At 40.1% G+C, this 25,762-nt stretch overlaps 1 protein-coding gene across 7 annotated transcripts in view; it reads right to left on the bottom strand.

Annotated features, from left to right (window-relative positions):
- Positions 1 to 25,762, bottom strand: part of MBOAT2 (membrane bound O-acyltransferase domain containing 2) — a 143,223-nt gene that overhangs the window by 76,612 nt on the left and 40,849 nt on the right. For all 7 annotated transcript variants that reach the window (XM_050753917.1, XM_050753915.1, XM_050753920.1 and 4 more), the window contains one exon: positions 12,576 to 12,653. In XM_050753917.1, the coding sequence (XP_050609874.1) occupies positions 12,576 to 12,607 (32 nt within the window). In that variant the 5' untranslated portion in view covers positions 12,608 to 12,653. Of the gene's footprint in view, positions 1 to 12,575; positions 12,654 to 25,762 lie in introns of those variants that run through there.

The following is a 25,762-nucleotide window of genomic DNA, read 5'->3' as shown; positions in this document are numbered from 1 at the left end:
ATAACACGGACCCCAGGACAGTCTGCTCTTCAGGGTCATGGTGGATTGAGATAGAGACCACAGCAGCCCAAGCTGCCTCTTCCTGCCCCGACTCCACCCCACTTTGCCAGTTACCATGTCTGCTGACCCTATGGAGAGCCTAAGAGGAAGAAAAGCAAGAGGGAAGAGAAGCAGAGAACACCAAGAGACTATGGCAAGTCAACCCATCAAGTGTGGCATTCAAGGCCAAGAGCATAGTGAAAAGAATTTGGAAATCTCTTACACCAGGAACCAATATCCAGCCAAAAAAATGTTAAAAAGAGTCAAAGGCAAGAACTCACAAATACTCATTTGATAGAACAGAATACAACAGGTAACTTCACTTACTGAGCTATCATCTGTATGCTCAACAGTGGGATTTTAAAGAGTAAAATATCCCTGCCAAGGAGTTCACACTCTGGGGAGAAGAAAATGAACCGCAGTACACGGTGGTAAATACGACAAGTATGAATGCTTTAAAATAAGCTTTAATATCACATAATCAGGAGAGAGAAAAAAAACCAGCAAATACTTCAGAACTAAAAATGACCTCTGAAAGGATTTGATCTAGAAGTTTGAACACCTCTCCTTGGTAGCTGAACCCATTATTCCAAGAAAAGTTTACCTACATGCCCACAATACAAAGCATGCAGGTACCCTGCTCCTCATCTAAGTTACTGATTTAATCCAATTTAAGCCTGGAAAGGCAAAGTGACTTAGCCAAGGTTCTGAAGGTAATGGAAACTTAGCAGAGCTTGAATTCAAACCCATATATATCTGACTCCAACCAGTGCTCATAAAAATCAATCACTAAGGCCACCCAGTGGGAATCAGAGTTTAAATTCAACCTTTTTTCATGTCTGCTGTTCAATTTTATCATCAATAAAGTAGACTTCTGAAGAAAATATATTTCCCAATATTTTAAAATAAGTATATGTTGGCATCATTCTACTTAACACCAAATATCTGTAAACCGTTTGTACCTTTTTTATTCTACTGAATACAGTCAGTGGCTGACACATAGTTTTACTACTTTCCACCACAGCTGTTCCCTCCAGGATGTCCCCCCGCTTTGGTACACCCTTCTTTTGTAACAGTAATTGCCTGTGGTGGGTAGTTAGACTGTAAGCTTCATGAGGGGACAGAGTCTGTCTTTTTTATTCATCACTAGATGAATCCAGCATCAGCATCAGCATAATAAACATTTGTTGCAGGAATGACGTTGTAATATTCCCAACTTAACTGTTCATTTCAGAGGGTAAGGAGCCCATCTCCTTTATCTTTGAGTTCCTGGAAATACTGTGGCCCACAATAAGTGTTTGTTCAAATTGGTGGGCAGCGGAACCATATGATGGGAGCTTTAAAATCACTTTCCTACAGCTTTTACAATATAATTCCACACACAGCAAAGCAACCCATTAGATCTATGCAATAATTTATTGCATATACTTACATCTTTTACATTTTTCTTCAGGTCATGTATCTTGTTGAAAATTACTTGCCTGTAATCCCAGCACTTTGGGAGGCCAAGGCAGGCAGATCACAAGGTCAGAAGTTCAAGATCAGCCTGGACAATATGGTGAAATCCCGTCTCTATTAAAAATACAAAAATTAGCTAGGCGTAGAGGCGCATGCCTGTAATCCCAGCTACTCGGGCGGCTGAGGCAGGAGAACTGCTTGAACCAGGACCCGGGAGACAGAGGTTGCACTGAGCCAAGATTGCGCCACTGCACTCAGCCTGAGCTAGAGAGGGAGACTCCATCAGGAAGGAAAGAAGGAAAGAAGGAAAGAAGGAAGGAAGGAAGGAAGGAAGGAAGGAAGGAAGGAAGGAAGGAAGGAAGGAAGGAAGGAAGGGAGGGAGGGAGGGAGGGAGGGAGGGAGGGAGGGAGGGAGAGAGGAGGAGGGAGGGAGGGACGGAGGAAATTACTTGCCAAGTTATAAAGAAAATTTTCAGCTTAACTTCTCAAGGTTAACAGGTTTCCACTCTTGAATATCACAGAACACGGCCACATTGTGCTGCCTTCTCCAGGGAAAATACCTTTCAAATTCCAATTAGGTACGCCTGAAACACATTTTTCTTCCCCTTCCTCCACAGCCTAAGTGGAGAGGCTCCCTATGTTCGGCCCTTCCCTCATTTCCACCCCTCTGCTTCTTTCCTGGGAACAGAGAGAGTACAGTCTGGCAAGAGCTGCTGCAGGTACAAGAATCAGAGATGAGACTTGCTCCAGGGGCACAGAGAAGGAGACAGGGAGTCTACAGTGGCTTTCATGAGCCCCTCATGGGGCAGGCCCTGAGGAGGATCCCGGTGTTCCAAATGAGGCAGGGCTATGGCTAGGAAGCAGGAGCTTGAGGGAGCTCCTTGGACAAGGTGTGCTGTGATGCAGAAGTCATGTCATCAGTCATCTATTCACCAGTGAACACTCACTGAGAGCATACAGTCTCTTAGGTACTGACTATATTCAGAAAACAAAACAGGCACAGCATAATGGCCATCACAGAATTTGCAGTCAATGAGGGCAAAACACATTCCTCAAGTTAACTCTCTCAAACATTTATCATCAAGAACTGAGATAGATTCTCTGAAGGAAAGGAACACAATTCCACGAGAGGGTGTGTAACGAATCATTTGTCCTAGATTGAGACATCTCAGCAAGACTCACTAGGGATGTAATACGGTGAAATCTGAGAGTCAGGAGGAGAGGGAGGATGAAGAACACTACAAACAGAAGGAACACAGGGAACCATACCTGCTAGAAAAGAGACATTTCCCAGGAAGGAAGGAAGCGCAGTCATAGAGAACAAGGCAAAGGAGTCAGTAGAGGGTGGATAAAACCAGGCTGTACCCTAAACGCACTCTTTTAATAAGTATTGACTGAGACCGTACCATGTGCCAGGCACTCTGCGAGGCCCTGGGGATGAAGCGGTGTGTGAGACAGGCAGGGCGTGCTCCTGCCCCTCCGTCACTCACACTCGCCAGGGAGACACAGACCAAGATGTACACAAGCAAGATCACATCAAACGGTGCTATGTGCATGTGACTGCCACCATGGTACTGAATTTCTATGAGAGGGAAGTCCAAGTACACAGATTGTACCTACCCCAGGGCCTGGTTTAAATGGTGCTGGTTGTGGCACACATCAAGACGCATGTAGGGATTGTTTCCATAGCCAGATCATACAGTTTTTTATAGGCAAGGCACACGTGTGTCTATTTTTAAATTGTATATACTAAATAAATGCTAGATAAAAGAGAAATTTAGCCCTCTCTGTGTACATGAAACACATTTGATGCATTTGTTTCTCATTTGAGAGGACAAGGGGACTATTACACAAACCATATACTTTGGCCAAAGAGAAATGGCTGGGAAAGCATGCCTTGAGATGTAACGGTGTCACCCCTCCCCCACCAAGCTCATATGCTTGGGCATATGCTCTCTCTGCCATATACACACACACACACTCACACCTCACCACCCCCTATAGTCGGGTTACTTATTAAGCTGCCAGTGCTTCCATGCTGTTTTATGCCGCCGTGTTTCATGCCACCGTGTTTCATGCCGCCACATTTCATGCCGCCATGTTTCATGCCGCCACATTTCATGCCGCCACGTTTCACGCTGCCATGTTTCATGCCATGTTTCATGCCACCGTGTTTCATGCCACCATGTTTCATGTTGCCACATTTCATGCCTCCACGCCTCTGCCTGTGCTGTCTACCCTGCAGTAAAGTCTGACCTTGCTACCTCTTCAGCTACTTAAGAGTCCTCATATCTAATTCACATACCATTCCCCCCAGGAAGCTCTGCCCTGAGTTGCTTGCTCCTAGCTAGGTTAGCTATTTTTGTAAACTCTCTCCCACCAGAGCTCTTAGCACACAATATTAAAATGTGCTCACATGCCTCCTGCCATACTGAACTCCGCGGAGGAGAAGCGGAGGACAGTGTCCTAGGAGAGGACAGTCCTCTCCTAGGACACAGGAGGGGGGTGTGAAGTTGGTCTTATAGATAAGACAAACGAATGAATGAACCAATAAAACAGCCTGATTTCATGATTCATCGCCCTTACTGGAATTTTGTCTACCACAAAACAGTGAAGGAATCTTTCTACTAAATGGAGACTGGTATTCGTGTATCTCAGGAATTTAATCTCAATTCTGTCCCTTTGCACTCTGGCAGAGTCACTTGTCCCCCATATCCATGTCCTGTGCCTGGGGAACACACTCCACAGCTGAACCTGATGGAGGCCCAAAGCCCCAACAAGGTGGCACTCGAGTAAATCCTGCTGCTCACTCCTCCTGGCCTAGAATCAGAGGACCTGGAACCACTGGGGCCAAAGAAAACGGCAGGACAGAGTCCGATGGCATCAACTGCAGCGGGAGCATGGGGGAAAGATGTCTTGTGACAGGGATGAAGGGAGGTTCTAGGACAAGGAGATCAGGGTTGGGGCACAGCTTCAGGACTTATGCTGAAGCAAGCAAGCTTATGCTAGGCTAGAGGGTCAGAGACACAGTCAGGCCAAAGACGCTCTCAGACCCTCCACACCACACCGGTCCTAGGAAACAGGCTTCCGCGGCTGCTGTCCAGAGCACACAATCCCTGGGAAGCAGGGAGGTCATCTGAGGCCAGAAAAGACACACGGCCAATCCTTTCCCTGGAGCAATCTTCAAACACATACACACACAGAATAAACTTTGGAAATGGTTCTAAAACATCACATGATGTCAAAATTACTAGAAAGAAACTCACTTGAACTTTCTCATCCCATATCTCAAGAAAGATTCTCCTCTGTCTGCTGATATCTGTAATTCCTTTAACAGCAATAGTTTTTCGTTTCATAAAAAGAGATAAAGGGCAAATTACCTGTGACAGATCGTGCAAATAAATTTCGGTCAAATGAAAATAGATTATTTAAAACAGCATGCTCAGAACAGAACAGATACCGGTTCATACCCACTGTTTTCTAGCCACACTTCCTCAGTTACCCAATAACTCAGTCTCTGCTTTCTCACTTATACAATGAGGTGCCACCACCTCTCAAGCAGTAAAACTGCCAATAGGGCACACAATCAGCCCCCTCTTCCCTTCTATGTCTTAATGGGGGATAGAAAACAAGGTAGTGGGAATATAAAGAGAAGGAACGGATGTACTAAGGCATAAAAGGCAGAGAACAGGGAGAAAGTCAATGCTGCAACGATAGAACTTTTCCATTTTCTTTTTTTTTTCTTCTTCTTTTCTTTCTTTTTTTTTTTTTTTTTTTTTTTGAGAAGGAGTCTCGCTCTGTTGCTCAGGCTGGAGTGCAGTGGTGCAATATTGCCTCACCGCCATCTCCGCCTCCCCAGTTCAAGCGATTCTCCTGCCTCAGCCTCCTGAGTAGCTGGGATTACAGGCACCTGCCACCACACCCAGCTAATTTTTGTATTTTTAGTAGAGGCGGGGTTTTGCCATGTTGGGCAGGCTGTTCCCAAACTCCGGACCTCGTGATCTACCTGCCTCGGCCTCCCAAAGTGCTGGGATTACAGGTGTAAGCCACTGCACCCAGCTGACTCTTCCATTTTCTTAGTTCTTTATGGATTTAAGGGGAAGGCACTCGTGAACAGCTTATATCATTGCTCAGCAGCTCCTGCCATGGCTTGTCAGGAACGCCCACCAGAAGGGAATGTAGAAGGCACCTGACACAATCTCCCACAGCATCCAAACCAAAATGTCCCCTCAGCATCAATTTACAGATCTCCAATGACAAATGCAATATTCCACAAACCATACTGTTAAACATTCTCACTGTACCTGAGGCCATCCTTCCTTGGGCCATGTGTGCCTTTTCACATTTCATCTGGCTACTAGTATTCCATCTGAGCACGCCAAAGAATGAGCACATCTACTCCCTTCCAGCATCTGAAGACAGTTACCATGCCTCCCCTTCAACTCTAGACCTCCTTCCTTCAAGGGCACCTTCGAGGGTCAGTGCTCCTTCTGATGTTTCATTCTTTTCAGCTCAGAAAAATACAGATATATATAAACACCCATACATTTGCTTCAATGAGAAAATATACAAAATCCTTAAACCAACATTCAAGCTGTGCCTTTTTAATATTGACCTTCCTTGTTACATTTTCCTTTATAGCGTTTATCTTTTTTAAACAGCTTTGAGGTAGACTTACATGACATAAAACTTACCTAATTTAAGTGTACAAGTCAATGTGTTTCAGTGAATTCACACTACAGGGCAGGTTTAGAATCCTTCCATCACTGGAAAGTTCCTTCATTCCCATCTGCAGTGAATCCTCACTCCCATCCCCTGCCCCTGGGCAGCCATTGATGCTTTCTGTCATTCTGGCTTCGCCTTGCATAGAAATTTCATACAAATGGCATCCTATAAGCTAGTCTCTTGTGGCTGGCTTCCTCACTCAGCATGTGGACTCGGGGTTTACTCATGCTGTGGCACGTGCACATTCCTTGTCACTGCTCAGTAGTATTTCACTGCGTGGATGTACCATGGTTCACTCACTGCTGATCAACACTTGGGTTATATCCAATTTGGGCTATGATGAATAACACGGCCATAAGCTTTCACAGACAGGTGGCCATGAGGGTATGTTTCCATTTCTTTTGGAGTAGAATTACTAGGTTTTATGGGAAGTGTATGTTTAACATTTTAAGGAACCGCAAACTCTTTCCCTCAGCGGCTGCCCCATTTTATATTCCCAGCAGCGATGTGTGAAGTTTCCACCCTCCCCACGGCATCACCCACACTTCGTGCTGCTGCTCTTTGTGCGTGTGAACTGGTACCTCACTGCTGTTTGCATTTGCATTTTGCTAATCACTAATGATGCTGAGTATCTTTCATATGCTCACTTTGCATTTATGTATCTTTTTTGATGAAATGCCTATTCAAATCTTTTGCCCCTTTCTTAACTGGGTAGCTTGTTTTCTTAATATGGAGTTGTAAGAGTTCTTTAAATATTCTGGATAAAATCCTTTATCAGATACATATTTTGCAAGTATTTTATTTTAGTCTGTGGCTTTTCATTAAGTCCAAACTACACTTTTGTTTTTATTTTGTGCTTTTAATGTCATACCTTTGCCTAATCCAATGTCAAATATATTTACTTCTATTTTTTCTTAGAGGTTGTATAGTTTTTTCTCACATGTAGGTCTCTGGTCTATTTTGAGTTAATTTGTGTGTACACTCTGAGGCAGGGCTCAAGATTTATTATTTACTTGTTTCCATGCGTATAACTTTTATTTTCTAGAGATAGGGTCTCACTATGTTGCCCAGGCTGCTCTTGAACTCCTGGGCTCAAGCAGTCCTCCCACCTCAGTCGGCCAAAGTGCTGGGATTGCAGGCGAGAGCCACCATGCCTGGCCTGAGTGTGTATATCTAATTTATGGCATCATTTGTAGAAAAGATAATCCCTTCCCTAGTGCCTTGCCCTCACACATTTGTCAACAATCATTTGACCATATTTTGTTCAACTGATTTACATGTCTATCTCTACAGTCTTGATTACTGTAGCTTTGTGGTAAGTTTTGTAATGAGATAGTCTAGGCCTTTGACTTTTTTCTTTTTGGGGGGCTATCTTAAATTCTTTTTATTTCCATTTAAATTTTAGGATCAGCTTGCCAATTTCTACAAAACAGCTCGCTGGAATTCTGACAGGGATTGCACTGAACCTGTTGCTCAAATGTGGAAGTGAAAGCACTGCCATCTTAACAAGAACTGACTCTCCCTATCCATAACATGGTGTCTCTCCCATTTATTTAGGTCTTCTTTCATTTCTCTCAGCAATGCTTCTTCCTTCCAGTGTAGTGATCTTGCACTTCTTTTGCTAATTCCTAAGCATATTGTTCTTTTTCGTGCTACTGTGAGTGAATTTTTACAATTTTACTTGGACTATTCATTTCTGACATACAGAAATAACACTGATTTTTGTATATTGATCTTACATCCTGTGATTTAACTATCTCTTTTACATTGTTTTGAATAATAGTTCTCACTTCAACTGTTAAATATCAGGCCTTACATTATTTTACTTCCCTTTTACACAACAGCTATACCAAGGGAAAGGCAAACAGTTCAATCAGCATTTAAAAAATCACCTGCTTCAGAACAATAATCCATGATAAGTCATTTTTTTTATTTTTATTTTTTTGAGACGGAGTCTCGCTCTGTCACCCAGACTGGAATGCAGTGGCGCCATCTTGGCTTACTGCAAGCTCTGCCTCCCGGGTTCATGCCATTCTCCTGCCTCAGCCTCCCGAGTAGCTGGGACTACAGGCGCCCGCCACCACATCTGGCTAATTTTTTGTATTTTTTAGTAGAGACGGAGTTTCACCGTGTTAGTTAGGATGGTCTCGATCTCCTGACTTTGTGATCCACCTGCCTCGGCCTCCCAAAGTGCTGGGATTACAGACGTGAGCCACCACCCCCGACTGTAAGTCATTAATTTTTAAAAGTTCACATATTTCATTATTTGTGCTCTAGCAAGTTTAAAATTACCACTTAGCAAACTTAAACTTCTAGTTTTGAAGCTAGTAGCAAAGGTTTCTCTCTGCCTCCTGCTCTTTTTAAAAATCCCTGTTAGAATACAAGTTAGCTTAGAATACAAGTTAGCCAAATCCAGTCCACCACCTGTTTTTGTAAATAAAGTTTTCCTGAAGCACAGCCACACTTCTCGCTTACATGTTGTCTATGGATACCTTTGCACGACGCCAGCAGAGTGGAATAGCGACAGAGGCTGTATGTCCTGCAAGCTGAAAGTTCACTATCTGGATCTTTATAAAGATAATCTGTCAAATCTGCTCTCAGAAGTGCTGGGTGAATATGGTGAAACTTAAATTCCTGCTATGTCAAATAAGGGGAATTAATATCATAATATATAGTGCTATAGAGTGTCCCAAAATTCGTATGTTGAAACCTAATCCCCAATATGAGGATATTTGGAGGTGAGTCCTTTTGGAGTTGATTAGGTCATGAGGATAGAACCCTCATGTGTGGGATTAGTGCCTTCTAGAAGACATCTAGATCTCTCCTGCCCCTTCCACCATGTGAGGTTAGAGAGAAGATCGTTGACTACGAACCAGGAAGCAGGTCCTTGCCAGATGCCAAATCTATCAGCACCTTGATCTTGGACAGCCCAGACTCCAGAACTGGGAAAAATAAACTTCTGTTATCAGACATGCAGCTTAAGGTGTATCATTACCGCACTTCAAAGTAAGACATATAGGATACTCCATCCCCAACGCTCTTTTCTTTGTCTCTATTACCTCAACTGTTCAATGTTTTCCTCAAAAATTTCAAAGCTTATATGAAAATACAGACTAGGAAAAAGCACTGAATTTTAGAATAGATTACATTTTATTTTACTTTATTTTTTGAGACAAGGTCTCACTCTGTCACCCAGGCTGGAATGCAGTGGCACAATCTCGGCTCACTGCAACCTCCACCTGCGGGTTCAAGTGATTCTCCTGCCTCAACCTCCCGAGTAGTTGGGATTACAGGCATGCCACCACATCTGGCTAATTTTTTGTATTTTTAGTAGAGATGGGGTTTCCCCATGTTGGCCAGGCTCGTCTCAAACTCCTGGCTTCAAGTGATCCACCTGCCTCGGCCTCCCTAAGAGCTGGATTACAGGTGTGAGCCTGTAGATTACATTTTAAAGGTGCCCGGCCTAGATTACATTTTAAAGGTGAAATATCTAGATATGAATCAGAATAATGAAACATACTATAGAGGCATTAAAGGGAATTACAAAAATAAAGTATGTATGTGCATGTGTATATATACATATATAATATATATTATATATATTTGTATTTATACATGGGTCAATCAAAGCAAGTACAATAACTACATTATGAATATCTCATAAAGAGTATAAAGCAAAAAAAATCATAAAGCAGAGAGAGGTAAGAATTTAAAAACTGTTCAGTACTCAGATAAGTTCAAATCTTTCATTTTAAAGACTGAAACTCTAGCTAGTCAAAGAAATATATTAAAATATAATATAAGAAATATATACCATGTAAAACTAGAAATAAACAGATTGTATTGCACATAAACAATCACTTTGGACAACACATAAAAATGCTCTAAGTCCCATTTAGTGTATTTGGTCTGACCCATTAAACATTTCTAATTACTATAAAGGCCTAAGCAAAAAAAAAAAAAAAAAAAAACCGTATTCAGATAATAAGAAAAAAAGTAAAAAAGTAAATTCATAGAAAAATATATATGGATATAAGCTGAATAGAAGGGAGCTAAAAAAGAAATCAAAATACGTACTTTTCAAATTAATTATCCACCTACTATTTACTGCCAACCCTAGCAATTTACTCACATGGCAAATCTTACTTACCTGCCCTAATCTTCTACACTAATAGTGTCAAATTACAACACCAAGATTCTAACCTAAATATCAGCATCATATAAGCAAGTAGCATTATCTCCCTGAATACTTACTGTAAAAGAGTAACGTTACTAATTTTATACAACTGTATGTCTCTAAAGCAGCACTATCCAATATCATTTTCTGCAATGACAGAAATGTTCTCTATCCGCACTGTCCAATGTAGCCCCTAGCCATATGTGGCTAGTGAGCACTTGAAATGTGGCTGGTGTAACTAAGGAACTGAATTTTAAATTTTAATTAATTTAAACTTACACAGTCACATGTGCACTAGTAGCTGTCATACTGAACAATGCAGGTCTAAAGTATCACAAAGTTTACTTCACAGACTGCAACTAAGAAACAGTGACAGACTGGATTAAGAAAATGTGGCACATATACACCATGGAATACTATGCAGCCATAAAAAAGGATGAGTTTGTGTCCTTTGTAGGGACACGGATGCAGCTGGAAACCATCATTCTCAGCAAACTATCGCAAGAACAGAAAACCAAACACCACATGTTCTCACTCATAGGTGGGAACTGAACAATGAGATCACTTGGACTCGGGAAGGGGAACATCATACACCGGGGCCTATCATGGGGACAGGGGAGGGGGCAGGGATTGCATTGGGAGTTATACCTGATATAAATGACGAGTTGATGGGTGCTGACGAGTTGATGGGTGCAGCACGCCAACATGGCACAAGTATACATATGTAACAAACCTGCACGTTATGCACATGTACCCTAGAACTTAAAGTATAATAATAAAAAAAAAAAAAAAAAAAAAAAGAAAAAGAAACAATTTCCCATTGCTAAACATGAATTGACTAACCTTCCAACTGAAAAGCATATTACTTTTGCTTTAGCCAAAATGTATGTAAGTCCCTTCTTTTCTGTAATCTAATGTAATCTAAACCTGATTAATATCTTCTGCATCAGATATTAATTGTAGCATCACTTTGAACCCGTCAGAGGTACAAGTTTTTTTAAAAATAGGGTCATAAGCCTATAAAAATTGCTTCATCTGAAACACTATCTAAATACCCTTTCTCCTCTTATAAAAATTAAAATCAAAACATCAGGTACTTGTAAGGGCTGGTTTACAGAGGAAAAAGAAAAGTCAGTGCAGGTGATGTCAATGGAAATGGAGAAGACAGTGCACATCACAACAGAGGTAGTGACTGACAGTGCCAAACACGGAAAATGCAAAATAAAATGAGACTTAGAAAAAAGCTAATAAAAGCCATAGGTTTGATTCCTTATACAAAGTTTTTGCAGACATATGTGATTCAGAATTCAGAAATATGGTACATATGTCACACATCATAGCTCAGATATTGCAGAACACCCAGCAGGATCTGCTGATAGACTCTGTCCCTGGGTTTTCAGTCAAGTACATTTTATCCATCTCTATTCCCAAATTTCCACCTCTAGCCCAGCTACTCAGCTCCTACTATATGTCTCCTTAGTTACCTATCTCCTATTACATGTCTTACAGATATCTTAAAGTCAGCATCCACTTACACAGCAAAAATCCATTGAGTGTTTACTATATACCAACCACTGTTTAGGGGCTGAAATGCTTGAAATGCTCTATGCCACCCTCAACATGCTCCCCACTTTCAGGGCTCCCCACCTCAGAAGACAGTGCTGCCATCTACCCTACTGTTTAAGCCAGAAACACAGAAGTCATCCTTGACACCTTATCTCCTACCGGTCCTTCTAAATCTCTCTCCAGTCTACTCACTTCACTGCATCTCTCCACAGCTATCACCTACCGACTAAGCCAGTGGTTCTTAACAGTAGGCAATTTCACTCCTCCAAGAGACATGTGAAAATATCTGGAAACATTTATGGTTGTCACAGCTCAAGGGGTGCTACTGGCATCTAGGGGGTGAAAGCCAGGAATGCTACCCAACATCCTACAAAGAAAGCACGGGTTAGTCCTGAACGCCAATGAATCATCCATCCCAAAATGTCAACGGTGCTTTAAGTAAAAAGAAGAATGATGCATACCAATGATTTTATTTTTGTATTTATGACAATTCTTCTTTAAAAAGTTATCACAATTCAGAATTACTTTTAATGTAATGAATAAAATTCTATTCTGATGCAATTCTATTCAAGTGAAATATCTATTTGCATGTGAATAAAGTGAATACTTACTTGTGCATGTTCTCCACTCCTATGATGATCATGATACAGTAGGAAATTCCACTTTGTACAAGAAAGTGTAAGGCATACCTATAAAAAGTAAGAGCACTATTAGAAGAGGGATGCCAAGTCACAAACATCAAGCTGAAGTGAATTAAGCTAAAAAATACTTACGCACAACACAGAATATTCCCAGAAAAAAATAAGGAATGAAATCTCAGAAGCCTAAAATCCTGTGGACACCCTAAAGAGGGAGTCACATACCACAGGCTCCAGAAGAGCTGGGGGGAAAAAAACAAGGCCTAAAGCCATGCCCAGTGCCCAGCACTCCATGTCTCCTGGCTGCATGGAAGCTATGTGGGATTACGTGGCTCAGGATTATAGCTTTCTTTATAACTCAAGGCACAATTATTTTAAAAAGTAATTAATATGAATTTCAGGATCATCCTGACAGAACATCAATTGTTTTCCCAAGCTAGTTTCTCCAATACCAACTTTGTACTCCGCCTCTACCTTTTTAACAGTATGACTGACAAAACAACAAAAAAGTACTAAATATTAGAATTTACAAAAGAAAAGGGTATACTCAAATCCACTTCTTCTGAATACATGATGGCTCAAGTCAAATAAACTTCCTTATATAAATTGAATTCACTAATTTTAATTTGCTGTAACATATCTACAAACATTCTGGCTAACATGACACAGTCTTTTCTTTTCTTTTTTGAGACAGTCTCACACTGTCGCCTGGGCTGGAGTGCAATGGCGTGATCTCGGCTCACTGCAACCTCGGCCTCCCGGGTTCAAGCAATTCTCCTATCTCAGCCTCCCAAGTAGCTGGGATTACAGGCGCCCACCACCACACCCAGCTAATTTTTTGTATTTTCAGTAGAGACAGGGATTCACTATGTTGGCCAGGCAGGTCTCAAACTCCTGACCTCGTGATCCGCCCAGCTCGGCCTACCAAAGTACTGGGATTACAGGCATGAACCACCGCACCCAGCCCATGACACAGTATTTTCTAATATTCCAGTATTCTTGAAATCCACCATTAAATGAGGATTTCAAGAATATTGGAATATTATATAAATATACTCATTTCACAAAATTCAGGCAAAATATGATCAGCATGTCTGTGACTAAAATCCATCAAAACCATCCCTAATTTATGCATGTCCATGCATGCGCACACACTCTTTCTAATTTCTTTCCCCTTTGGTGGCACGAACAATTTAAAATAAAATTTTCAAATCATCAGGCACAATTTAAAGTATTTTGTTTTCTCTTGAATCTCTAAATCTACTTTAATTTTAAACTACTACTGAGGGTGTTAACCTATAATCAAAATAACTTTTAAACTTAATCCATATGGAATAACAGGCACCTCCAATGTGGAAAAGTTACGCAAAATTTTGAACACATTTTTCCATAGAAATATTATAAATCAGTAATAGTCTCCAAGGCAGGCCCGTAGGAGAAACTTATTTGACCTGTTGTACAGAAGAGGTCAGTCTACGTGTTTGACTGACACGCACACACACACACACGCAATGAAAAAATGGTGGCCTTTTTTAAAAAAACTATTATAATCAGAGGAAGCAGAAAAACCTAAATGAGTATAAAAGGAAATAGAAGAAAGTTTTTTTAAAAAACAATTAAAACACACACTTTTCAAATTAATGATCTACTTCTTATTTGTTGCCAACACTAGCAGTTCACTGGCTGACTTCTGACTTCGTGGGAAAAGGTGACAAGGGCTGCTAGAACACCTTCAAGGGCTTCTTAAATTGAGAGTAGAACTCAATAGAGGTACTTATCTTAAACACGGAAAACACATTTTTAAGGACTCTTGGGGGAAAAAAGTGCTCCTTTGCTATGTTAAATTTCTTGAAACATGAGGGATATATCACAACTTTAGAAGCTACGAGTCTTCTCAAACGGTGATATGGTGTCTCATATCACCTTAAGGTGGCCCCTCCTCTCCGGACATAGCCATTCAGGTGATATGTTTGGCCCTCTTTGGAGTGCAGTTTAACATTTGGGCAGCCTCCTGCTGTGTAAGCCTTCGTTGTTGCAACAATCCAAGTTTAGCAGTAGAAGATGAATCTGCATTTACCTCTATCTCACTGACCTCCGCAACAAGCATTCAGTTGCTTTTCTACTCAGTGAATGCACTGTTGATATTCTTCATAATTTTCTGTACTGAGCTACTCTGCTTGTTCTCATTTGTAAAGTGACCATAATAAACACAGTAGCCACTTGAGATTTTTCAGGATTAAGGGATAATACATGAAAAGCATTGGCAGGGTTATCTAGCACGTAGTAAGCACTCAACTATTAAGTATTATTAGTAAACTAAAAATTAAAGACAGATATGTTAAAAGTCTATTACAATCCAACCCTCATAATTTCAGAACTGAGGAAACTAAGATCATATATCTAGTCAGTATATTCCAACTCACATCAAAACTCAAGTTGTTTCAGGGCAATTTATCCACTGGCTGATTCTCCAGGGAATGCAGTCAGGTAGAATGGAACCCCATAAGCTGTATATCATAATCTTTTAAGCTACCTAATAAGCACTTGGAAAATAAAACAATGCTTTGTCACAAAACATTAGTTTGTTTTCAGATACACATTTTAAGTCTTCTGAATTTCAAGTCACACTAAAGGCAAGTATAAGGTTTATTTTTAGCAAAAAAAAAAAAAAAAAAAAAAAAAAAAAAAAAAAAAACAGTTTTAAAAAAAGGTTGAAAACACCTCAATTGTTCCACTAATCTTTACCGAATGTCCACCATCTGAAAGGCACTGTACTGAACACTAGAAATACAAGAATCAATGAGACACAGTTTATGTCCTCATAGAGCTCCCAGTCTAGACAGAAAGACAAGAATAGATTACTTCAATACTGTACGATATATGCTAAAAAAGAGATAAACACAAAAATTTCCAACCTGCATCACTCTGGATGATGGTAATAACAGATGAATGACTCTGAGTAACTTTCCATGTTCATAATAACTAGCTATCACACCATGTTCTTTCCGTAGTTTTACAGATTTACTTCTCACAGTAATCATTGGTTCTATTTCACAGATGAGGAAAGTGAAGCTCAGAGTGGCTAATAACATGTCCAAAGTCATACAGCCACCAGACCAAGGCAGCCACACTGGAATACAGGTTTGCCTGACTTCAGAGTTTAAGCTCTATCCCATTACCATATGGTGTTATTATGAAAGACATTTAAATAAATAATTGAAGTCTAAATTAATTCTCACTTAAAAGGAACTTGCAGATGATCTTTCTCTCTTTTTTTTTTTTTTTAAAAAAAAACTAAGACCAAAGAGAAGGAGGTAAATGGTAAGTTACAGGCATGACTTGTTTTACTGTACTTTGCCTTACTGTGCTTTGCAGATACTGAGATTTTTTCCAACTTGAAGGTTTGTGGCAACCCTGCATCGTGTCAGCCTCTTGGCACCATTTTTCCAATAGCACGTGCTGGGACTTCATGTCTCTTTGTCGCAGTTTGGTAATTCTCAACAATAGTTCAAACTTTTTCAATATTATTTTACCTGCTACAGTGATCTGTGATCAGCAATCTTTGATGTTACTACTGTAATCGTTTGGGGCGCCACATACTGTGCCCACATAAGAACTTAATTGATAAATGTTAGGTGTGTTCTGACTGCTCCACTGACCAGCAGTCTCTGTCTTCCTCTGTCTTTCTCCCTCTCCTGAGGCTTCCCCATTCCGGAGAGACAACAATTATTTAAATTAGGCCAATTAATTAACCTACAATGGCCTCTAAGTGTTCAAGTGAAAGGAAAAGTTGTATGTCTCTCACCGTTAAATCAAAAGCCAAAAATGATTAAGCTTAGTGATGATGGTATGTCAAAAGCCAAGACAGGCTGAAAGCTAAGCTTCTTACACCAGTTGTAAATACAAAGAAAAAGTTATGGGAGGAAACTGAGAGTGCTACTCCACTGAACACACACAAATGATAAGAAAGCACAACAGCATTGCTGCTAACATAGAGAAAGTTTAATTGTCTGGACAGAAGCTTAAACCAGCCAAACATTCCTTAAGTCAAAGCCCAGTCCAGATCAAGACCCTAACTCTCTTCAATTCTAGTAAGGTGGAGAGAGGTGAAGCTGTAAAAGAAAATTTTGAAAGTAGCAGATACTGGCTCATGATGTTTAAGGAAAGAAGCCATCTCCATACCTGCTAACACAATACCCATTATGCAGCCTGCAGCTCAGGGAGTAATTCTGACTTTCAAGTCTCGTTATTTAAGAAATGCACTTCGTAGGGCTATAGCTGCCATAGATAGTGATTCCTCTGATGGATCTAGGCAAACTAAATTGAAAACTTTCTGGAAAGGATTCACCATTCTAGATGCCACTAAATACATTTGTGATTCATGGGAGGAGGTCAAAACATAAACATTAGCAACAGTTTGGAAGAGGTTGATTCCAACTCTCATGGATGTCATTGAGGGGTTCGAGACTTCAGTGGAGTAAGTAACCGCAGATGTGGTGGAAAATAGCAGGAAAACTAGAAGTTAAGCCTAAAGATGTGACTGATTACTGCAATCTCATGACAAAACTTCATGAGCAAAGAAAGTGATTTCTTCAGATGGAGTCTACTCCTGGTAAAGATACTGTGAACATTGTTGGAATAACAACAAAAACATTTTCTTTCCAACTTCTATTTTAGATTCAGGGGATACATGTGCAGTACCTGGGTATATTCCATAATGATGAGGTTTTAGGGTATGAATGATCCCATCACCCAGGTACTAAGCATAGTACCCAACAGTCAGTTTTTTAACTATTGCTCCCCTCCTTATCTCCCATCTCTAGTAGTCCCTAGTGACTATTGTTGCCATCTCTATGTCCATGAGTACCCAATGTTTAGCTCCCACTTATAAGTGAGACCATGCAATATTTGGTTTTGTGTTCCTATGTTAATTTGCATAGGATAATGGCCTCCAACTCCATGTTGCCACAAAGGGCATGATTTCATTCTTTTTTATAGCTGTGTGGTATTCCATGGTATATATGTATGACATTTTCTTTGTCCAGTCCAGCATTGATGAGCATCTAGGTTGATTCCATGTCTTTGCTATTGTGAATAGTGCTGTGATTAACAGGGAAAAGCATGTGTCTTTTTGGCAGAATAATTCGTTTTCCTTGGGGTATATACCCAGTAATGGAATTGCTGGGTCAAACTGTAGTTGTTTTAAGTTCTTTAAGAAATCTGCAAACCGCTTTCCACAGTGGCCGAACTAACTTACTTTCCCAACGTTGTATGAAGCATTCCCTTTTCTCCACAGCCTTGCCAATATCCATTGTGTTTTGACTTTTTAATAATAACTATTCTGACTGGTATGAGATGGTATCTTGTCATGGTTTTGATTTGCATTTCTCTGATGATTAATAATGCGGAGTAATTTTTTCATGTTTGTTGAACACTTGTATGTCTTCTTTTGAAAAGTGTCTTTTCATGCCTTTTGCCCATTTTTAATGGGATTATTTGCTTTTTGCCTGTTCAACTGTTTAAATTCCTTATAGATTCTGGATATTAAACCTTTGTCAAATCTATAGTTAGCAAATATTTTCTCCCATTCTGTAGGTGGTCTGTTTACTCTGTTGATAGTTTCTTTTGCTGTGCAGAAGCTTTTTGGTTCTAATTAGGTTCCACTTGTCAATTTTTGTTTTTCTTGCAATTGCTTTTGAGGACTTTAATCATAAATCCTTTCCCAAGGTCAATGCCCAGATAAAATGATGTTCTTCACTTTTTTTTTTCCAGGATTCCTATAGTTTGAGGTCTTACATTTAAATCTTTAATCCATCTTGAGTTAATTTTTGTACATGGTGAAAGGTAGGGGTCTAGTTTCTTTCTTCTGCATATGACTAGCCAATTATACCAGCACCATTTATTGACTAGGGAGTCCTTTCCCCACTCTTTATTTTTGTCAATTTTGTTGACGATTAGATGGCTGTAGGTGTGTGGCTTTATTTTGCAGTCCTCTATTCTGTTCCATTGGTTTATATCTGTTTTGTACCACTATCATGCTGTTTTGGTTACTGTATCCTTATAGTATAGTTTTAAGTTATGTAGTGTGATGCCTCCAACTTTGTTCATTTTGCTTAAGATTGCTTTGGCTATTTGGGCTCTTTTTTGGTTCCATATGAATTTTAGCATAGTTTTTTCCAATTCTGTGAAAAATGACGTTGGTAGTTTGATAGGAATTGCTTTGGGCAGTATGGCCATTTTAGTGGCATTGACTCTTCCAATCCATAAGCTGAGAGGTTTTTCCATTTGTTGTGTCATCTATGATTTATTTTAGTGGTGTTTTGAAGCTTTCCTTGTAAAGATCTTTCACCTCCCTAGTTAGATGTATTCCTAGGTATTTTTTTTTTTGTCTGTGTGGCTATTGTAAATGAGATTACATTCTTGATTTGGCTCTCAGCTTGAACATTATTGGTATATAGAAAAGCTGCTGATTTCTGTACATCGATCTTGTAGCCTGAAATCTTGCTACAATCATTTATCAATTCTAACAGCCTTATTTATCAGTTCTAACTCTTCCTAAGGAGGAGTCCTTAGGGTTTTCTAAGTATAGAATCATATCATCAGCAAAGACCAAGAGTTTGATTTCTTCTTTTCCTATTTGGATGCCTTCTATTTCTTTCTCTTGTCTAATTGCTGTGGCTAGCACTTCCAGAACTATGTTGAACAGGAGTGGTGAGAGGGGATATCCTTCTCTCATTCCTGTTCTCAATAAAACGATTCCAGTTTTTTTTTGAGACTGAGTCTCACTCTGTTGCCCAGGCTGGAGTGCAGTGGCATGATCTTGGCTCACTGCAACCTCTGTCTCCCGAGCTCAAGCCTCCTCAGCCTCCCAAGTAGCTGGGATTACAGACGTGTGCCACCACGCCTGGCTAATTTTTGTATTTTTAATAGAGATGGGGTTTTCCCATGTTGGCCAGGCTGTTCTCAAACTCCTGAGCTCAGGTAATACACCCGCCTTGGCCTCCCAAAGTACAGGGATAACAAGTGTGAGCCACCATGCCCGGCCACCAGCTCTTCTTTATACATCTAATAGAAATCAGCTGTGAATCTATCTGGTCAAGGGCTTTTTTTGTGGTTGGTAGGTTTTTCATTACAGGTTCAATTTTAGAACTCAATATTAGTCTGTTCAGTGTTTCAATTTCTTTCTGATTCAATCTTACAAGACTGTGTATTTCCAGGAATTTATCCATTTCCCCTAGATTTTCTAGTTTGTGTGCACAGAGATGTTTATAATAGTCTCTGAGGATCTTTTTGTATTTCTGTGGGATCAGCTGTAATGTCACCTTTGTCATTTCTGATTGTGCTTATTTGGATTTCCTCTCTTTGTTAATCTAGCTTGCAATCTATTGGCCCTGTTTATCCTTTTAAAGAACAAACTTTTGGTTTTGTTGGGTCTTTGGTTGGATTTTTGGGTCTCAATTTCATTCAGTTCAGCTCTGATTTTAGTGACTTCTTTTCTTCTGCTAGCTTTGGGGTTAGTTTGTTCTCGTTTTTCTAGTTCCTCTAGGTGTGATGTTAGATCATTATTTTGAGATCTAACTTTTTGAAGTGATGTTTATCACTGTGTACTTTCCTCTTAACACGCTTTTGCTGCATCCCAGAGCTTTTGGTATATTGTGTCTCTGTTTTCATTTATTTCAAAGAATTTTTAAGCTTCTGCCTTGATTTCATTGTTTATTCAAAAGCAATTCAGGAGCAAATTGTTTAATTTCCATGTAATTGTGTGGTTTTGAGAGATCTTCTTGGTATTGATTTCCATTTTTACTCAACTGTGGTCCAAGAGCATAGACGGTATGGTTTCAGTTTTTCTGAAGGTATTGAGACTTGCTTTATGCCTGAGCATGTGGTCGATCTTGAAGTACATTCCATGTGCAGATAAGAACATATATCCTGTGGCTGATGGGTGGAGCATTCTGTAATGTTTATTAGGTCCGCCTAGTCAAGTGATGACTATAAGTCCAGAGTTAATTTATTAGTTTTCTGCCTCATTGATCTGTCTAATGCTGTCAGTGGGAGTTAAAGTTCCCCACTATTATTGTGTGGCTAAGTCTTTTCATAGGTCTAGAAGTACCTGTCTTATCAATCTAAGTGCTCCAATGCTGCGCATGTACATACTTAGGATAGTTAAGTCTTCTTCTTGAGTTGAACCCTTGAGAGGTAGAATTTTATGTAATTTTATTCAGGTAGAATTGTACGTAATTTTATGATTTTATGCATGTAGGATTCATTATGTAATACCCCCCCTTTTTTTTTTAACTGCTGCTGGTTTAAAGTCTGTTTTATCATATATAAGAATAGCAAGCAACATCTGCGTTTTTTTTCCACCCCCCATTTGCATGGTAGATCTTTCTCCAACCCTTTACTTTGAGCCTATGGGTGTCATTATGTGTGAGATGGGTCTCTTGAAGACTGCACAAGAATGAGTCTTTTGTTTTTATTCCACCTGCCACTCTGTGCCTTTTAAGTGGAGCATGTAGGTCATTTATATTCAAAGTTAATATTGATATGTGAGGTTTTCATTCTATCATGACATTGTTAGCTGGTTGCTTTGTAGTTTCTATTGTGTGGCTGCTTTACAGGGTCTGTGGGCTACATATTTATGTTGTTATTGTGGTAGCAGGTATTGTTCTTTTGTTTCTGTGTTAGAACTCCCTTAAGGAGCTAAGGCTGGTCTGATAGTAACAAATTCCCTTAGTGCTTGCTTGTCTAGAAGAGAGTCTAGTTCTCCTTCACTTAAGAAGTTTAGTTTGGTGGGTTGAGAAATTCTTAGTTGGAATGTCTTTAAGAATGCTGAAAATAGCTCTCCAATCTGTCCTGGCTTGTAAGGTTAGCCCTGATGGGGTTCCCTTTGTATATGGCTTGCCCTTTTTCTCAAGCTACTTTTAAGATTTTTTTCCTTAGCACTGACCTTGGACAGTCTGGTGACTATACGCCTTGGTGTTACTCATTTTATATACTATCTTGCAGATGTTTTCTGGATTTCTTATATATGGATGGCTACTTCTAGCAAGATTAGGGAAGTTTTCTTGAATTATTTCCTCAAATACATTTTCCAGGTTGTTTACTTTTTCTCCTTCTCTCTCAGGAATGCTAATAATTTGTACATTTGGTTGCTTCACATAATCCCATATTTCTTGAAGATTTTGTTCATTTATTAAAATTCTTTTCTATTTTTGTCTGATTGGGTTAGTTCCAAAGACTGGTCTTCAAGCTCTGAAATTCTTTTCTCTGCTTGGTCCAGTCTATTGATAGAGCTTTCAACTGTATTTTGAAATTCCTTGAGTGAGTTTTTCAATTCCAAAAGCTCTGACTGATTTCTTTTACAGATGTTTATCTCTTCCTTCATTTCCTGGATTGCCTTAGAAGTTTCTTTGTGTTGACTTTCAACTTTGTCTTGGATCTCACTGAGCTTCCTTGCAATCCATGATTTGATTCTTTATCTGTCATTTCTGAGTTTCCATTTTGGTTAGGGTCCATTGTTGGAGATCTAGTGCAATCATTTGGTGGTGTCACTACATAACGCCAAAATTCTTGCACTGGTTCTTTCTCATCTAGAGATGCTGGCACTTCTAATTTCTGTAATTATTTTCATGCAGGTAAGTTTTTTTCTTTTTCTTTCTTTCCCTGTCATGTTATTTTTTCTTTCCTTTTTCCTTTTTCTCCCTCCTTAATGAGATTGGGCTGTGAAGTTCAACCTACAAGCCCACAGATGGTGCTTATAAGTGAAAGCTGGCTGCAGCCAACACAGAGTATATACTTGATCCTTGTTTATTGGCAGAAGCTCTCTACTGCCTCAGGCAATAAGCTGGTTTGTGGAGTATACAGTGGTCTGAGCTCCCTACTCAGCCCCAGGGGGACAGGGGCCACAAACAGCAGGGCCAAACAGAGCAGGCTGGCCTACAGATCCCCCAGTGGCAAGCACAGACACTAGTGCCAAGGGAGAATCCAGAGGGCAGCCACCAAGAACGCAGGATTGTGCCTAGACATGCAGCTGGGAAACCATCTGGGCTCCATGTTCTCTACACAGGAATGGGAGATGGCTTAAACTTCTAATCTAGAAGAGTTGCCATTCCATATGCTTGGAAACCTGCCTGGGCATGGAACACAGAGGGTCCCCTTGAACCACAAGCTACGTCCAGGAAGAGTGGGGCGGCTCAGGCTGCTGAACCAGAGAAACAGAAGGTCTAAATGCCTGTAGATTTGCCTGGGTGTGGAGCAGAGAGAGCCTCACTGCACCACGATCTATGTCCAGGAGGGATGGGGTGGCTCAGTCTGCTGGTCCAGGCAAACAGGTGCTCTCAAATGTCTGGATTTCTGCCTGCAGGTGGAGTAGAGAGGGCCTGTCATACCACAGTATCAGTAGAACAGAGTGGGGCACCCAATAATGGCACACATGGATCAGTTTCAGGTCACCAAGCTGGCCTTGGCTGCAAGTCTTGCTGCCCAGGAGAAACTGCAACTTAGCAGCTCTCCTCCTGACCCAGTCTTGCAATGGAGGAAAGCACAATTCTAGCCCTACAGCTGAGGCGCTTTCCACAGTTCTAGCTGTGGAGGCCCCTACCCCACTCCAGGGCAGGTGCTCTAATCTCTGGCCCAAGACTGAAATGCCTGCACGGCCATGCTGCTGAGTCACCAAGGAATGGCTGGCTTCATACGTGCCTGGATTAAAAATTGTGTCCTGTTTTCCATCTCAGGTCTGGGAGAATGTCTGCAGCTTTTCATGATGTCTGTTTCTCACAGTGTCTCAAACCCTCTTCCCAAGTTGGCTTGGGAGAAACAAAGTGCTCTCCCTCAGAGTGGGTTGCTCAGATCCTCAGTGGAAAAGTGAGCAACAGAGAAGGGCTCCCTGCCTCTCTCACTTACTGGGGCTTCACTCACTTTTATCAACTGGATGCTATCACAGGGGCTGTTTGCCAGCATTCCCTTCAGGATCTGAGGTGTCCTTCACAATTCTGGTGAATTTCTGTTTTCCTTCTTGAATTAAAGTTCAGAGAGTTGATCTTTATGTACTACCATGCTATTTCCAAGTGGCTGAGGCACACTGAAAGTCTCTAATCAGCCATCTTGGACTCTACTTTTAATTCAGAATTTAGAATATTACAGAAACTTAGCTGACAAAGCAGCAGCAGGGTTTGACTCCGATTTTGAAAGTTCTACTGTGGGTAAAAGGCTATCAAACAGCATCACATGCTACAGAGAAATCTTTTGTGAAAAGAAGAGTCGATCACTATGGTAAAGTTCATTGTTGCCTTTTTAGAATTTGCCACAGCAACCCAAACCTTCAGCAGACAACACTGATAAGCGAGCAGCCATCAACATCAAACAAGATCTTCTACCAACAAAAAGATTACAACCCACTGAAGGTCCAGATGATCCTTAGTATTATTTACTAATAAAAAATTTTTCAATTAAGGTATGTACATTTTTTTAGACATAATTATATTGCATACTTAATAGACTAGAATATAGGGTAAATATAACTTTTAAATGCACTGGGAAACCAAAAAAGTTTATGTGACTTGCTTTATTATGATATTCACTATATTGTTGTGGTCTGGAATCAAATCTGCAATATCTCTGAGGCATGCCTGTATACTTACAGAGTACTAACATGTTTTCCAAAAGACAAGTTGTCAAAATCAATAGCAGATACAATTGTTTTTGAGCCTACAAAAGAAAATACTGAAATGCAAATCAAAATAATATATCCCTATTAGTTAATTCCAATTAACAAAGAGTGATCTTACACATGGTACAGAGGCATAAACAATCCCTCTTTCCAAAGAAAGAATACAGAAAGCTTTCTCCTTTAAGAAAAAAATAGAGAACTCGTTTGAAAAATAAAAATAAAAATCCTGGCTGGGCACAGTGGCTCACGCCTATAATCCCAACACTTTGGGAAGTCAAGGTGGGCAGACTGCTTGAGTCTGGGAGTTCAAGACCAGTTTAGATAACATGGCAAAACTCCACCTCTACAAAAAATTAGCCAGGTGTGGTGGCACACGCCTATAATCCCAGCTGCCCAGGAGGCTGAGGTGGGAGGATCGATCACCTGAGCCCAGGAGATTGAGGCTGCAGTGAGCTGTGATCACGTCACTGCACTCCAGCATGGGCAACAAAGTGAGACCCTGTCTTAAAAAATTGAATAAAGAAGAAATCCTGGTTATCACATATAATTTGAAGTACTTCAGACTACCTGACATTAACAATGTCGGGTTACTTGTGACATTGTGTTACAAGGCATCCAAGAAGGCTTCACAGCAATAGAACACTTCTTTAGTAAAAGATTTTTAAGTAAAGAGATGCCTCCTCATCTTTGGCAGTACCTCCATGTTACACAACTGTAGGAGATACTATTTATATTTTTATCTTCTACTCTGTCTCCATAGACCACAGAGTGAATGGTGTCCCCTGGAGTTGGCCAATATGAACTATAAGCCTTTCCCAATGCATTATGGAAATATGCTACCCAAATATATACTGAATATCAAAGTTATTTGTGGATGAAATGCGTAGACTGGGATATGCTTTAAAATACTCTACAAAAATAAGTTGAAAAAGATAAAACAAGAATGGTAGAATTTTAATAACTGTTGAAGCTCAGTGATGGGCATATGAGGGCTCACTATATTGTTCTTTGTACCTTTATGTTTGAAAAGCTCCATAATCAAAAGTTTGAAAAATATATACTACTCCATGGCATGATTTATGAAAAGTTTAAATAGTATCACCTGAGAAACCTTAAAAAACTGTGATGATATAAATGTGATATCAATGAAGCAAAAAAGACCAGACTTGGGTCTTATTTAAGAGGTCATATTTAAATCTCAATACTAAACACTGTCTACCAAGGCAGTGCCTATCAGAGATAATATGGTAGAGACTGAATAAATTATCCCTAATTAATTTTTCATGAGTTTCTAGGAAACACTTGCAATTGCCAGAGGCAAAAATTAGATTAAGAAATATCAGTGTATTCCAATCCTCATAACCATCAAAAAACAACATTCTAGAACAAACACAAAAGCGTCATTAAAGTCCCAGATTCTACAACCCACAACAGAAACTACTAAGGCACAGACCGAGTGAGTGCATTTTCATCCTCTCAGGGAATTCTGATA

Source organism: Macaca thibetana, chromosome 13 (assembly GCF_024542745.1).
Source record: "Macaca thibetana thibetana isolate TM-01 chromosome 13, ASM2454274v1, whole genome shotgun sequence".
Classification (NCBI taxonomy): domain Eukaryota; kingdom Metazoa; phylum Chordata; class Mammalia; order Primates; family Cercopithecidae; genus Macaca; species Macaca thibetana.
This window is presented reverse-complemented; position numbering and strand designations above follow the sequence as displayed.